The sequence below is a fragment of the Cetorhinus maximus genome, chromosome 5 (genome assembly GCF_964194155.1).
Source record: "Cetorhinus maximus chromosome 5, sCetMax3.hap1.1, whole genome shotgun sequence".
Classification (NCBI taxonomy): domain Eukaryota; kingdom Metazoa; phylum Chordata; class Chondrichthyes; order Lamniformes; family Cetorhinidae; genus Cetorhinus; species Cetorhinus maximus.
In genome coordinates, this window is record NC_135883.1 from 5,542,276 (window position 1) to 5,557,898 (window position 15,623).

At 46.0% G+C, this 15,623-nt stretch overlaps 1 protein-coding gene across 1 annotated transcript in view; it reads right to left on the bottom strand.

The window, feature by feature from the left end:
- Positions 1-8,800, bottom strand: part of LOC144680475 (sterile alpha motif domain-containing protein 12-like) — an 85,104-nt gene extending 76,304 nt beyond the window's left edge. Inside the window, exons 1-2 of the mRNA XM_078541475.1 lie at positions 8,736-8,800; positions 890-1,030 (exon numbers count right to left, since the gene is read on the bottom strand). Coding sequence (XP_078397601.1) covers positions 890-970 — 81 coding nt within the window. The 5' untranslated portion in view covers positions 971-1,030; positions 8,736-8,800. The remainder of the gene's footprint in view (positions 1-889; positions 1,031-8,735) is intronic.
- Positions 8,801-15,623: the final 6,823 nt, after the last annotated feature.

The window sequence follows — 15,623 nt, forward strand, 5'->3', positions numbered from 1 at the left end:
TGTGTTCCTAAAAAAAGTGGGCTAAATGGAAATGTGCTAAAAGAAAAGCACTTTCCTATAAGAAAATTATGTAATAAGGATGGATTATGTTCCTGACCTGTAATTTTTATATTTAAAAACCTAATGGCTGCCTTGAATATAACTGGCCCAAAAATCCTCTGACTAACTCCTTCTGGTACCATGCCCATGGTGTGGACAGCTATGGTCTTCCATTGGATTGATCCATGATTATGCTTGGCAAAGTACTGCAGTGGCTTGCCATTGCCTTCTGCAGAACTCTTCTGTTCTTACCAACTGCCCTCGGGCATTTGGAAGGATTTTGGTCTCATTATGAACACACCTTTTATGGCCAGCAAGTCCTGGAGTGCGACATGAACCTGAAGCTTCTGGCCCTGAGACACTACCACTGCACCACAAGGCCTCCTAAATAACTTACTAACGCTCAATAACTTACAGTATTAACTCTTTCCCTTCTGCTCACCACTTTCCACCTCCAGCTCACTGCCTCTCCTACTCCTTGCTCCCTGCCCCCCAAAAGTCTCCAGCTCACTCCCTCTCCCCGACCCTTTTGCTCGCCACCTCCCTGCCCGACCCTCATACTCGTCGTCTCTCCTGCTCGCCGACCACCCCTGCCGGGTCGGGGAGGGAAGTGGCGAGAAGGAGTGTCGGCAAGTGGGAGAGGAGGTGAGTGGGAGGGTTGAGGAGGGAGTCGCAAAGCGGCAGTTTGCTTTTAAAAAAGACTCAGGAACCACACCAAAACAAAAATGGCAGAAGCACTAGTTGGGGGACATCCCTAGTTTACCAAGCACACTAAAACAAAAATGTGTGATTAGATCGTGCTTTAAATGAGGGACACATGTACCTAAAATGCTAACCGGTGGTTACTGACCTGTAAATGGTGGTCATGGTGATGCACTGGTTTTATTTGGCAGGGTTCAAAATGTGGCTCTGGGGCATCTTCACAGTCCATTACTGAATGACGAATATGTAGTTCTGAAATAAAGTCCCAAGACCAATAACAGGCTGTAACCTATTTGCAAAACAAAAAGCATTTAGTCCACTGAATACCAAAGCAGTTTTCAAAATACAGTTTGAAAACCCTAAACTAGTAGACAGATGATCCACGAAATTGCGTTTTTAAATCAAGTTCTAAGACATCTTACAGGCCAGTTAAACTGTGTTGTTTCTGGGGTTAGCACAGCTAATTTTCTTGGTGCAAAGTCCCGAAACTCAGGAACAGAATTTTGTTTTTAAACCTGCTTTTGCACACAAGAACACAAGAGGTAGGAGCAGGAGTAAACCATATGGCATGTTGAGCCTGCTTCACCTTTCAATATGATCCAGGCTGATCTTGGGTTTCAACTCCATTTTCCCATCTGTTCGCCATATTCCTTAAATCCCTGAGACACCAAAAATCTGTCTATTCCAGCCTTAAATGTATTCAACAATGGAGCATCCATAACCCTCTGGGGTAGAGAATTCCAAAGATTCACAACTCTTTGAGTGGGGTAATTTCTCCTCGTCTCAATTCTAAATGATCAGCCCCCTTATCCTGAGACTGTGCCCCTGTGTTTTAGATTCCCCGACCAGTGGAAACAATATCTCAGCGTCTACCCAATCAAATCCATTCAGAATGTTGTAGGTTTCAATCAGATCACCTCTCATTCTTCTAAACTCTAGAGAATATAAGCCCAATTTACTTAGCCACTCATCACAGGACAACCCCCTCCATCCCAGCCTTAGATTACAGGATGATATAGATGGGCTGGTAAGATGGGCAGAGCAGTGACAAATGGAGTTTAATCCTGAAAAGTGTGACGTGATGCAATTTGGGAGGACTAACATGGCAAGGGGATACACAATGAATGGTAGGACCCTAGAAAGTACAAAGGATCAGAGGGGCCTTGGTGTACATGTACATAGATCCTTGAAGGCAGCAGCACAGGCAGATAAGGTGGTTAAGAAGGCATATGGGATACTTGCCTTTATTAGCCAGGGCATAGAAGATAAGAGCAGGGAGGGTATGTTGGAGCTGTATAAAATGCTAGTTAGGCCACAGCTGGAGCACTGTGTACAGTTTTGGTCGCCACACTATGGGAAGGATGTGATTGCATTGGAGAGGGTACAGAGGAGATTCACCAGGATGTTGCCTGGGCTGGAGCGTTTCAGCTATGAAGCGACACTGGATAGGCTAGGGTTGTTTTCATTAGAGCATAGAAGGCTGAGGGGGAACCTGATAGAGGTATACAAAATTATATGGAACATAGATAGGGGAGATAGGAAGAAACTTATCCCCTTAGCGGAGGTGTCAATAACCAGGGGGCATAGATTTAAGATAAGGGGCAGGAGGTTTAGAGGGGATTTGAGGAAAAGTTTTTTCACCCAGAGGGTGGTTGGAATCTGGAACACTGCCTGAGGGGGTGGTAGAGGCAGGAACCTCACAACGTTTAAGAAGTATTTAGATGTGCACTTGAAACGCTATAGCATACAGGGCCACGGGCCAAATGCTGGAAAATGGGATTAGAATAGATAGGTGCTTGATGGCCAGCACGGACATGATTGGCCAAAGGGCCTTTCTCTATGCTGTATAACTTTATGATTCTATGAGAATCAAGGCTTGGAAAAGTTCGAGTGGATCAGTAAACCGACGATACGGAGATCCGGGCTATTGACCAGGGTTTTGCTGTCAGTGACAAAGCAAGTGCACTTGCCATTGCCCTCAGAGAAAGCTTCAGGGAGATCCAATGAGCACTGTGTGGAAGCCTTTCCTCTCTCAACATGCAATTGATTGTAGCGTTCTCTAATGGGGATTCCAGGCATGGAGCAGCAGTGATGTCATCAAGCTGTACAAGCAGCCAATCACATTAAAGAATTCTCAGACAGCTAACCAGGAATTGAAAAGCACTACAATCAAATCACTTGTTAAAAAATTTACACAGAGCAAAATAAAGATTGGGCGGTATGCATGGCTGAAGGTAGAAGTTGAATTATCATGGAAAAAGCCTTTTAAAAGTTATGTCAAAACTGTATTTAAAAAGTCTAGTCATGAACCTTAATGGAGACATTTACTAACATTCCATAAATATAAAATTATTTTAAAAGCAAAATACTGCAGATGCTGGGTATCTGAAACAAAAGCAGAAAATGCTGGAAAAAAATCAGCAGGTCTAACAGCATCTGTGGAGAGAAAAACAGAGTTAACGTTTCAAGTCTGTATGACTCTTCTTCAGAGCTAAAGAGATGTAAAAATGTGATGAAATTTATACTGTTTAAGGGGGGGTGGAGCACATGAAGCTGGATAGAAGGCCAGCGATAGGTGGGGGCAAAGCAGAGGTCGACAAAGATGTCATGAACAAAAGGACAAAGGGGGTATTAATGGTAGTGGTAAGGGCTAAAGGAGGTGCTGAAGGTGGCATTAAGGTAAAAAAGCAGAATGTGATAATAGCAGGACAAGGGTAAGCACTCTGGAAAGAACAACATGAACAAGTGACAGATGGCCATTGTGGGGATGGGGTGGGGAGGAGGGGACGGTGCTGGGGAAAAAGAATGAAAATAGGATAAAAGGGGGATAAAACAATGAGTAAAAATGAAAATAAGTTTTTTAAAAAGTGGATAAAAAATTAAAATTAAAAAATAAGAATGAATATTGAAAAAAGGGATTTAAAAAAGGGGTGAGGATGGAGGAGAGAGTTCATTGGAACATTGCAGCAGGCCAAGGGCGGATGTGTGGCCATGAGAGCAGGGTGGAGTGTTGAAATGGCAAGCGACAGGGAGGTCTGGGTCATGCTTGCGGACAGACCGAGGGTGTTCCGAAAATGTCACCCAGCCTGTGTTTGATCTCTCCAATGTAGGAGAGACCAAACGCAGACTGGGTGACCGCTTTGTGGAACACCTTCGGTCTGTCCACAAGCATGACCCAGACTTTCCTGTCGCTTGCCATTTTAACACTCCACCCTGCTCTCATGCCCACATGTCCATCCTTGGCCTGTTGCATTGTTCCAGTGAAGCCCAACGCAAACTGGAGAAACAGCACCTCATCTTCCGATGAGGCACTTTACAGCCTTCCGGACTTAACATTGACTTCAACAACTTCAGATCATGAACTCTCTCTCCATCCCGATCCCCTTTTCTATCCCCTTTTTCAATATTCATTTTCATTTTTAAATTTTTATTTTTTATCCACTTATTTTTATTTATTTTCATTGTTTTATCCCCACCTTTTATCCTATTTTCGATCTTTTGTCCCCACCACCGTCCCCTCCCCCCACCCCACCCCCACAAGGTCCATCTGTCACTTGTTCATGTTGCTCCTTCCAGAGAGCTTACCCTTGTCCTGCTATTATCACATTCTGCTTTCTCACCTTAATGCCACCATCAGCACCTCCTTTAGCCCATACCACTATCATTAACACCCCTTTGACCTTTTGTTCATGACATCTTTGTCAATCTCTCCTTTGCCGCCACCTATCGCTGGCCTTCTATCCAGCTTCACCTGCTCCACCTCCCTTAAACAGCGTAAATTTCATCACATTTTTACTTCTCTTTAGCTCCGAAGAAGTCATACGGACTCGAAACGTTAACTCTGTTTTTCTCTCCATAGATGCTGTTGGACCTGCTGAGTTTTTCCAGCATTTTCTGTTTTTGAATAAACTTATTTTTTCAGGACCAGATCATTTGTTCAGCAATAGTTATTCCTCAGATTGCCATTAAAAACCCTATTACACCTGATTGAAAATGGTGTCACTTTAAAATAGAGTTTCTAACAATCTTGCAAGAACAGAAAAGGGGAAGTTCTCACCACATCAACTGATTTCAGTGATTGCTGGGTCTGGGTGGCAGTGGGCGAGGAGGCAGGGTGAAATGGGTCCACAGCACAGCCTGTGACAGTCCTCGCTTTCAGGATTTCTGTGTTAATCTGCGCATGTGCTAAATCCAGAATTTGCAGTCAGTTTCAGAGGATTAATGATTGCAAAAATATTGTTCCGAGTTCACCATGAAAAACTATTGCAAAATCCAGGCCATTATGTTTTATTAATGTATAAACACTTTGGATGAATAAATTTATAATAAGATTAATCATCCAAAATCATTGAATCAATTTATTGCACAATGTCCACAATAATTCACTGATCCACCCATCCCCTTTCTGCAGAGAGAGTTCATTCATCAAAATTTCCTGCTTCTCCACCAGTTCCTTATTGCAAGTCTGTATGTGATGAACTTCAACATGCTCTGTCCCCAAACAGACCTACTGTAAGAAGCAGCTTCTCCTCTCACCCTCCTCATTATGTACCTAATGCATCCACTTTTCTGCTTTCAGGAAGATTATTCAATTAGGAACATCTCATCAGACCATCAAGTTACGGTCAGTTCTTCTCCTAGCAACAGCCCAGGCAATGCCATTCACATCTCAAGGAGACAACACATCAAATAAATTAATTCACTTTGCAGATATTCCTAAAGAAATTCAAAGCATATTTGGCACCCGATATTTATTTCAACACATCAGCAGCTTTTCCTGAAGTATTACCCACTCTGGCCGTTTGACTCGTAACCTTGGAACTTAACCTGGGTGAAAGGTAACGCTTTCCCGACACTAAAGGAAGTGGTAATATTTCCATAAAGGCCCGAGTCGCTCAAATACTGTTGACTGCTCTCTCTAGTTTTAAATTTAAACAGGAGAACACAAATAAAACAAAAGCTAATTTGGTTGTGACCTGGTAGCGCTCGAACATTAAACTTCAATTTCACAGGCGATCGATCATATTACTCCCGAACAAAGTAGACGATTTAACTGTTCGGTATGAGTATACACATTGCACACACCTGGCTCTGCACCCGCAGGTAACACACCTGGCTCTGCACCCGGAGCTCACACAACTGGCTCGGCACCCGGAGCTCACACACCTGGCTCTCTAGCCGGAGCTCACACACCTGGCTCTGCACCCGGAGCTCACACACCTGGCTCTCTACCCGGAGCTCACACACCTGGCTCTGCACCCGGAGCTCACACACCTGGCTCTGCACCCGGAGCTCGCGGTGCTGCACACACCTGGCTCTGCACCCGGAGCTCACACACCTGGCTCTGCACCCGGAGCTCACACACCTGGCTCCGCGCCCAGAGCTCACACACCTGGCTCTGCACCCGGAGCTCACACACCTGGCTCTGCACCCGGAGCTCACACACCTGGCTCTGCACCCGGAGCTCACACACCTGGCTCTGCACCCGGAGCTCACACACCTGGCTCTGCACCCGGAGCTCACACACCTGGCTCTGCACCCGGAGCTCACACACCTGGCTCTGCACCCGGAGCTCACACACCTGGCTCTGCACCCGGAGCTCACACACCTGGCTCTGCACCCGGAGCTCGCGGTGCTGCACACACCTGGCTCTGTACCCGGAGCTCACACACCTGGCTCTGCATCCGGAGCTCACACACCTGGCTCGGCACCCGGAGCTCACACACCTGGCTCTGCACCCGGAGCTCACACACCTGGCTCTGTACCCGGAGCTCACACACCTGGCTCTGCATCCGGAGCTCACACACCTGGCTCTGCATCCGGAGCTCACACACCTGGCTCGGCACCCGGAGCTCACACACCTGGCTCTGTACCCAGAGCTCACACACCTGGCTCTCTACCCGGAGCTCACACACCTGGCTCTGTACCTGAAGCTCGCGGTGCTCACACACCTGGCTCTGCACCCGGAGCTCACACACCTGGCTCTGCACCCGGAGCTCACACACCTGGCTCTGTACCTGAAGCTCGCGGTGCTCACACACCTGGCTCTGTACCTGAAGCTCGCGGTGCTCACACACCTGGCTCTGCACCCGGAGCTCACACACCTGGCTCTGCACCCGGAGCTCACACACCTGGCTCTGCACCCGGAGCTCACACACCTGGCTCTGCACCCGGAGCTCACACACCTGGCTCTGCACCCGGAGCTCACAAATCTGGCTCTGCACCTGGAGCTCACACACCTGGCTCGGCACCCGGAGCTCACACACCTAGCTCTGCACCCGGAGCTCACACACCTGGCTCTGTACCTGAAGCTCGCACACCTGGCTCTGCACCCAGAGCTCACACACCTGGCTCTGCACCCAGAGCTCACGGTGCTCACACACCTGGCTCTGCATCTGGAGATCACGGTGCTCACACACCTGGCTCTGTACCCGGAGCTCACACAACTGGCTCTGTACCCGGAGCTCACACACCTGGCTCTGCACCTGGAGCTCACACACCTGGCTCTGCACCCGGAGCTCACACACCTGGCTCTGCACCCGGAGCTCACACACCTGGCTCTGCACCTGGAGCTCACACACCTGGCTCTGCACCCGGAGATCACACACCTGGCTCTGTACCCGGAGCTTACACACCTGGCTCTGTACCCGGAGCTTACACACCTGGCTCTGTACCTGAAGCTCGCGGTGCTCACACACCTGGCTCTATACCCGGAGCTCACACACCTGGCTCTGCACCCGGAGCTCACGGTGCTCACACACCTGGCTCTGCACCCGGAGCTCACACACCTGGCTCTGCACCCGGAGCTCACACACCTGGCTCTGCACCTGGAGCTCACACACCTGGCTCTGCACCCGGAGCTCACACACCTGGCTCTGCACCCGGAGCTCACACACCTGGCTCTGTACCCAGAGCTCACACACCTGGCTCTGTACCCGGAGCTCACAGACCTGGCTCTGCACCTGGAGCTCACGGTGCTCACACACCTGGCTCTGCATCTGGAGCTCACGGTGCTCACACACCTGGCTCTGTACCCGGAGCTCACACACCTGGCTCTGCACCCGGAGCTCACACACCTGGCTCTGCACCTGGAGCTCACACACCTGGCTCTGCACCTGGAGCTCACACACCTGGCTCTGCACCCGGAGCTCACACACCTGGCTCTGCACTCGGAGCTCACACACCTGGCTCTGCACCCGGAGTTCGCGGTGCTCACACACCTGGCTCTGCACCCAGAGCTCACACACCTGGCTCTGCACCTGGAGCTCACACACCTGGCTCTGCACCCGGAGCTCACACATCTGGCTCTGCACCTGGAGCTCACACACCTGGCTCTGCACCCGGAGCTCACACACCTGGCTCTGCACCCGGAGCTCACACACCTGGCTCTGCACCTGGAGCTCACACACCTGGCTCTGCACCCGGAGCTCACACATCTGGCTCTGCACCTGGAGCTCACACATCTGGCTCTGCACCCGGAGCTCACACACCTGGCTCTGCAGCCGGAGCTCACACACCTGGCTCTGCACCCGGAGCTCACACACCTGGCTCTGCACCCGGAGCTCACACACCTGGCTCTGCACCCGGAGCTCACACACCTGGCTCTGCACCCGGAGCTCACACACCTGGCTCTGCACCCGGAGCTCACACACCTGGCTCTGCACCCGGAGCTCACACACCTGGCTCGGCACCCGGAGCTCACACACCTGGCTCTGCACTCGGAGCTCACACACCTGGCTCTGCACCCGGAGTTCGCGGTGCTCACACACCTGGCTCTGCACCCAGAGCTCACACACCTGGCTCTGCACCCGGAGCTCACACACCTGGCTCTGCACCCGGAGCTCACACACCTGGCTCTGCACCCGGAGCTCACACACCTGGCTCAGCACCCGGAGCTCACACACCTGGCTCAGCACCCGGAGCTCACACACCTGGCTCAGCACCCGGAGCTCACACACCTGGCTCTGCACCCGGAGCTCGCGGTGCTCACACACCTGGCTCTGCAGCCGGAGCTCGCGCCGCTCCCAGGTAGTCGGCAGGTGCTGCACACACCTGAACCCGGCTCTGTCACTCACGCCAAACCTGCGCGCGCAACCGGCATATTGTGCAGCCTGATTAGTTCATTGGGACCGCAAATCAATCCTTCTGGGTTGAAAGCTGCGATGTGGAGACTCGGATACCTGTCACTCGAGAGAAATAGCTCCATAATTCTGGAGTGAGTTACTCTGTGTATTATATTGATGACTGTGATGTTTATGTGCGGTTGCCAACTCGGGTTTGACGTATTCCAGGGGATTTGAACGTGTAAAATATTTAACTTTTTGCTTCACAGTGAAATGATTAACATAATTTCTAAATCAAAGAAAGAACACAAAAGGATAGAAAGATTTAAGGACGAATGCGTTTAAATAAAAAGCACTTTTGTGACGTTTCTACAGTATTGACCGCAACGCGAAACAGAGGATTCAGGATAAGTAACTTTAACTACAATTTTCATGCAATGTTATTAGTTTTTACAGTATATAAAATAATACATAAATGAAACAAACCTAACTGAATTCACTGACTCTCGCCACTAAATTGCACCTACAGAGAGGCGAGGCTCAATCCTCAGAGAGAAGCTGCCTGACTCCCAGTGTAACCCATCAAACCACAGTGCACACCACAACCTGCCCTCACTCCAGTCTGTGCCTCCCTGTCCCTCACTCCCTGAGTTTGTGTTTCTCTCTCTCTCGCCTCTCCCCTTCCCCAGGCTGTGTTCTCTCTCCCTGCTCCTTTCCCTGGCCCAACCTGTCTCAGAATCACCGAATTTTAACGGCACAGAAGAAGGCTGTTCAGCCCATCATGCCTGCACCGTCTCTCCAAATGAACATTATGACCTAGTGCCATTGCCCTGCCTTTTCCTGTACCCTTGCACATTGTTTCTATTCAAATAACCATGCAAGCCCTCTTGAATGCCTCGATTGAACGTGCCTCCACCGCACTTCCAGGCAGCGGATTCCAGACCCAAACCACTCATTGCGTGAAAAAGTTTTTTTTTTTCTCATTGTCTTTATGTTTCTCAGTTTCTCCCCCTCACAGTTTCTTTCTCAGAACTCTCAAGAGTTTCCAGGCAATTGATTTCTTTTGGCTCACATGCTTCATCCACACTCCCACACTCTCGGCAACGGAAGACTGTGTTCCCATTAGCTGGTTGACCAGCAAGGCTCAGACAACTCAGTTTGGTTGCAAGCCTGGACTGCCGGGGTGCTGCATGAACCCTGCAAAGAGGAACTGTTTCTCCCTTGTCGCCATGTCAAGATAAATATTCATCCAACACTTCAGTGCAGCATTGAGGGAGGTGCCATTTTTTGGTTGAGATGTTAAACCAAGGTTCAGTCTCCCTCTCCACGATTACTATTTTGAAGAAGGGCATGCAAGAGAGTTCTCCCAGTGCCTTGACCAGTTTTATCTTTCAATCAATTATCTGGTCGTAAATACTTTTGGAAACCCCGAGGACATGAAAGGCACTAATCATAAGACCATAGACCACAAGACATAGGAGCAGAAATTAGGCCAATCGGCCCATCGAGTCTGCTCCGCCATTCAATCATGGCTGATAAGTTTCTCAACCCCATTCTCCCGTCTTCTCCCCGTAACCTTTGATCCCCTTACCAATCAAGAACCTATCTATCCCGGTCTTAAATACACTCAATGACCTGGCCTCCACAGCCTTCTGTGGCAATGAATTCCATAGATTCACCACTCTCTGGCTAAAGAAGTTTCTCCTCATCTCTGTTCTAAAAGGTCTTCCCTTTACTCTGAGGCTGTGCCCTCGGGTCCTAGTCTCTCCTACTAATGGAAACATCTTCCCCACGTCCACTCTATCCAGGCCTTTCAGTATTCTGTAAGTTTCAATCAGATCCCCCCTCATCCTTCTAAACTCCATCGAGTATAGACCCAGAGTCCTTAAATGTTCCTCATATGTTAAGCCTTTCATTCCTGGGATCATTCTCGTGAACCTCCTCTGGACCTTCTCCAGGGCCAGCACATCCTTCCTGAGATATGGGGCCCAAAATTGCTCACAATATTCTAAATGTGGTTTGACCAGAGCCTTATAAAGCCTCAGCAACACATCCCCGCTTTTATATTCTAGTCCTCTCGAAATAAATGCCAACATTGCATTTGCCTTCCTAACTACCGACTCAACCTGCAAGTTAACCTTAAGAGAATCCTGGACTAGGACTCCCAAGTCCCTTTGCACTCCAGATTTCTGAATTCTCTCCCCATTTAGAAAATAGTCTATGCCTCTATTCTTCCTACCAAAATGCATGACCTCACACTTCCCCACGTTGTATTCCATCTGCCACTTCTTTGCCCATTCTCCTAAGCTGTCCAAATCCTTCTGCAGCCTACCCGCCTCTTCAATACTACCTGTCCCTCCACCTATCTTTGTATCATCTGCAAACTTAGCCAGGATGCCCTCAGTTCCTTCATCTAGATCATTAATGTATAAAGTGAAAAGTTGTGGTCCCAACACTGACCCCTGCGGAACTCCACTATAATCAATACAAGTTCTTTCTTTCTTGCATTGTTCTGCTATTGGGAGTTCTGTAGGTATTAATCAAATGTGCATTATGCAAACATTCAATCTGATTTTCATGTGGACCCAAGTTTATTGTGCTTGCAATCCTGAAGCACCAGCCAACTTAGATTCCCAACTTTAATGTTGAATCTGTAATGTGCAATAGTGAATCACTTTAAAACAAGATGCAAAATGAAGCAGTAAATGTTGAAAAACATGAATGTGAGCTACTCTATTAACACACGTGAAATTATTCCCCTATCCTTAAATACCAGTACAGTATTGGAGAAAAATAAGGAAGTCATTGGATTTGTTGTTTTTATGTGGGTTCTTGTACATGACTGGTAGCTGTCCACATTAATGCAAATTAACATGTCTAAATGTGCATGTATGCCAAGCAAAATGAATGATCTTGTGTGCTACGGATACAGTTAACATATCCCGCTACAGATTTTATGTGATGCTATCACATATCATTTATCATTTATGATTAATCCAAGTTATCTTATGCACTAAAAGTTGAATTATCCAGCTATTTGAATTAAGCTATGTAAATAACACAGCAAAGTTGGAATATTGTTCTAATGTTTCAAATTATTAAATAAGTTGATTTTTTAACATTTGATATAAGAGGATTAGCGTATGCAAATAATCGTTTGGTGATACAGAACTTGAGTCTTGCTGAAAAAAGAGATAAGCTGTTGAGGCTTTTTGTCTTGCACTCATCAGATTCGCAAGAACAATTGTAAAGCGAACAACAAGTTTTACTGCATGAGAAGAGAGTGCTGATTATTTAGCAATTGGACTCTGATTGGTAGAGGCATTGCCAAGGAGAATGCACCAGGGAACAGTTAACTGCCAAGCTTTTGTATAAATTCAAACCAGGCAGCTTGTAAATCTTTCCAATTCACCTGATGGCAGGCAATAAAAACGGGAGAGTTTTTTGGTCAGGCATATGCAGAAGGCAATGGCAATTCACTGCAGTAATTTGCCAAGCATAATCATGGACCAATCCAATGGACATCCAGGGTTACCAATGCCCTCTCAGGTCACAGTACCTGAAGGAGGAGGAGGATTGCTAATATGGAGCGAAATAAGTGATAATTCAGCAGGTTAAAGTCCAGTGACACAAATGTAAAGTACAGCTGTAATTATTAAATGTTCTGCTGTTACTTAAAAGAATTACGCATAAATGAGAGTTGGTAGCATGAGGCAAAATACTTCATTCAATTTGAGATTGTTAGTTGTGTTGGCCAGACGGAGTATTTTCTAACAACAGTGGTGTATGACTGATTCTGTTGCAATGTACAATCATAAATATTTTCTTGAAAAAGTAGAGATTTATGGAAATTGTGATTTTGATACATTTCTTTGAAACAATATTTTACAGGGGCTTAGAAATAATAATGAGTGGGTAATAAACTTATTTCAAGTTTAGATCATTTGTTGTTAAGATTTCTGGAATTTTTGCATATCTGTTCTTACCTGTTCAAACACAGCCCAGGCTAATATGGAAATCTTTCCTTACATAAGAATGTTCCTTCAGCATAGACATGTTGCAACATTGCTGAGTGTGGTTAGCTAATAAAAAGTTTAGTAAAGCATTTCTTCAGTACTGGGGGGAACAAGTAGAAATGAAACATCCCTGCTACATTTTAAAATACATTTTTCTTTTATTTCAATTTACCATTTACTAACCTGGGACATCTCACAAGTTATGGTTAGAAATTTGTTACTAAACCCCCGAGAATAGTAGTGGCGTTCTTGAGTATAAACAAATATAAGATGGCCAGTGAGATTTAAGGCCAAAATCAAACTTAAGGTATCAGTCACTACAAAATAGAAGTTTCAGAGTTTTTGAAAGTCATTCACATTCCAATTCAATTACTGTTTTAGATCCCTGCCAGACATTGCTTTTACACATAATAGGGTAGTGTTAATAATTATTGCTACAACTTGTTTGAGTTATTTCCTGAAGCTATCTTCTATGTTTGTCTAGTATTGTTCAGCTGCTGGCTGGCAAAACACGCCTATGTTACGGTAATAGGGTTTATCCATTATGACAGATTGAATCTATACAGAATTATATGCTTATCGTTAAAGCGATGTGTATAGGTTATTTTGGGACAGCAGACCTCAGGCCTTATGTAATGGTATCTGGTGATTTGGAGTTGTACTACTGAACAGTAAATTGGGATGGGGTGTTGGAGAGCAGTGCACATGACTGCTGAAAGGATTTGGAAAGAAGTTTGAGAGAGATGTTTAATAATTGCTTCCTGGAACATAAATACATTAAAATGGATTTTTCTTGATGCTGAGTCAGCTGTACAGTGTTATAGTCTGAACTCCAAGCTGCACTCTCTTCCAATTAAACATTTCACATGCCACAGCTGTAAGTAAAAAAATAGATGTGCACATAGCTTGGAAAAGAACAGTGGCTTAGCGTGGAGAAGGGATGTAGAGTTATGTAGGCTATGAGCCAAAGTTCCAGATGGGGTCGAGATGCAAATGTATTGAATCTCCGGTCAGTGCAATGAAAAAATGAGAAAAAATCTGATTACATTGGGATGTGTGTGTCTGTGTGTATGTTACTGTCCATGTGTAAGATGAAAGGAAAATAAGAATTTTTTTTCAAACAGCTAAAGTGCAATTTCATCTTGTGCTTTTGAGTAAAAATAGCAATTGTACTTCTTCTTCAGTTCTTTGCCTAAAGGCAGATCTGACCCACAGTGCCACCATCTCTCGCACAGGTACTACACACAGTGCTACGATCTCTGGCACAGGTAGGCAGGTCCCGAATCTACTTCAGCTAGAATGGAGATCAAAACCATTCTGTTGGCACCAATCTGATCCACACTGGCTGTCCAGCTAACTGCACCCGCCCCCGCAAGGAGTCCAAGTTGCTGTGGCAGCCGGCACTTTTACATGCATGTTGCAGTCCAGAACTATGAATAGTGATGGCAAAGACTCTAATTTTCTCTCTATCAGATGGCTGACTGGAAATCTCTCCCACTCTTACCATTGGCATAATTTGGAATGATTTGCAGATTGATACTCAACCTGTTTGTCCGAGTTAAGAATGCACCTTCCTTAACCATCAAGCCCTGGAGTGATCAAGTACCGGAGAACCCGGAGCATCTGGCTCAGAGGCAGTGACACTATCCAATGTGCCACAAGACCTCTCCAATTAGCAATTGTGCTAAAGCCCACTAATAAAAAAACTCCTCCTGTGTCCTCTGCACTATTGAAACAAGTTTTAAACTACAGAGGAGTGGACTAACCATTACTAAATTCAGGAGAGCGCACCAGACTACGTAGCTGCATATAGAAATAAATGCACAAGTAATGTCTAATAATAACAAGTGCTTATGTTTTTCTAAACTCCTGTATCTTTCTGGACCTTGGAAGCTTGAAAAAGATTTTTATTCAAACAAACCCTTGGCAGTAAGGTAACTAAAGATAGCTGACACTATCAGCTATATAGCCTTTTACCTTTCATTGATCCATCCATTATTTTTGTCCAGTGAAAAATTAATTGCTAACACAAGGCTAGACACTTCCTCATACAATTTGAAGATTACATCTGTATTTAGTAGTGCAAATATAACTTGTGTATAGTTCTTACACTACAGTCATCCTCTGCATATCTTTTCTTGTGCCATGCACAGAAGTCCACTTCCACAGACAAACACATACTCCCTGTGATCTGAAATGTGATCCTTTGTGCAAAGTAATCTGGGTTAGTGGGCTCCAGGATGAACAGTGTACAATCTCACCAATGAGGTATTCAGTGGTAATAGCACTGGCTATCACCATGTGTTCTTGGTATCTCTAACTGGTAGACAACTAATATGCTGACAGACCGTTTATCTCAGGATACAAACAACAGATCAGCTTCATCAGGAAACAAAATTAAGCAGAAAAACAAGAGCAAACACAGCAGATTTTACTAGGGTACAATACTTAAAAAGCCAAATGTGTTCGCATTTTGAGAGTAATATTCTTTGTTTAGACCAGACGTTCACAGTGAAGGTAAAAGCAAAAAACTGCGGATGCTGGAAATTCACAGTGAAGGGGTTTCTCATGGCACTGAACTAGTCAATTCATTGCCATGTGGCAAAGTAAAATAAAGAAAAAAATAAAAACAAAAAACTGCGAATGCTGGAAATCCAAAACAAAAACAGAACAGAAATACCTGGAAAAACTCAGCAGGTCTGGCAGCATCAATAATGCTGCCAGACCTGCTGAGTTTTTCCAGATATTTCTGTTCTGTTTTTGTTGTGTAAAATAAAGAAAAGATGTGAACTATTAACTTGAG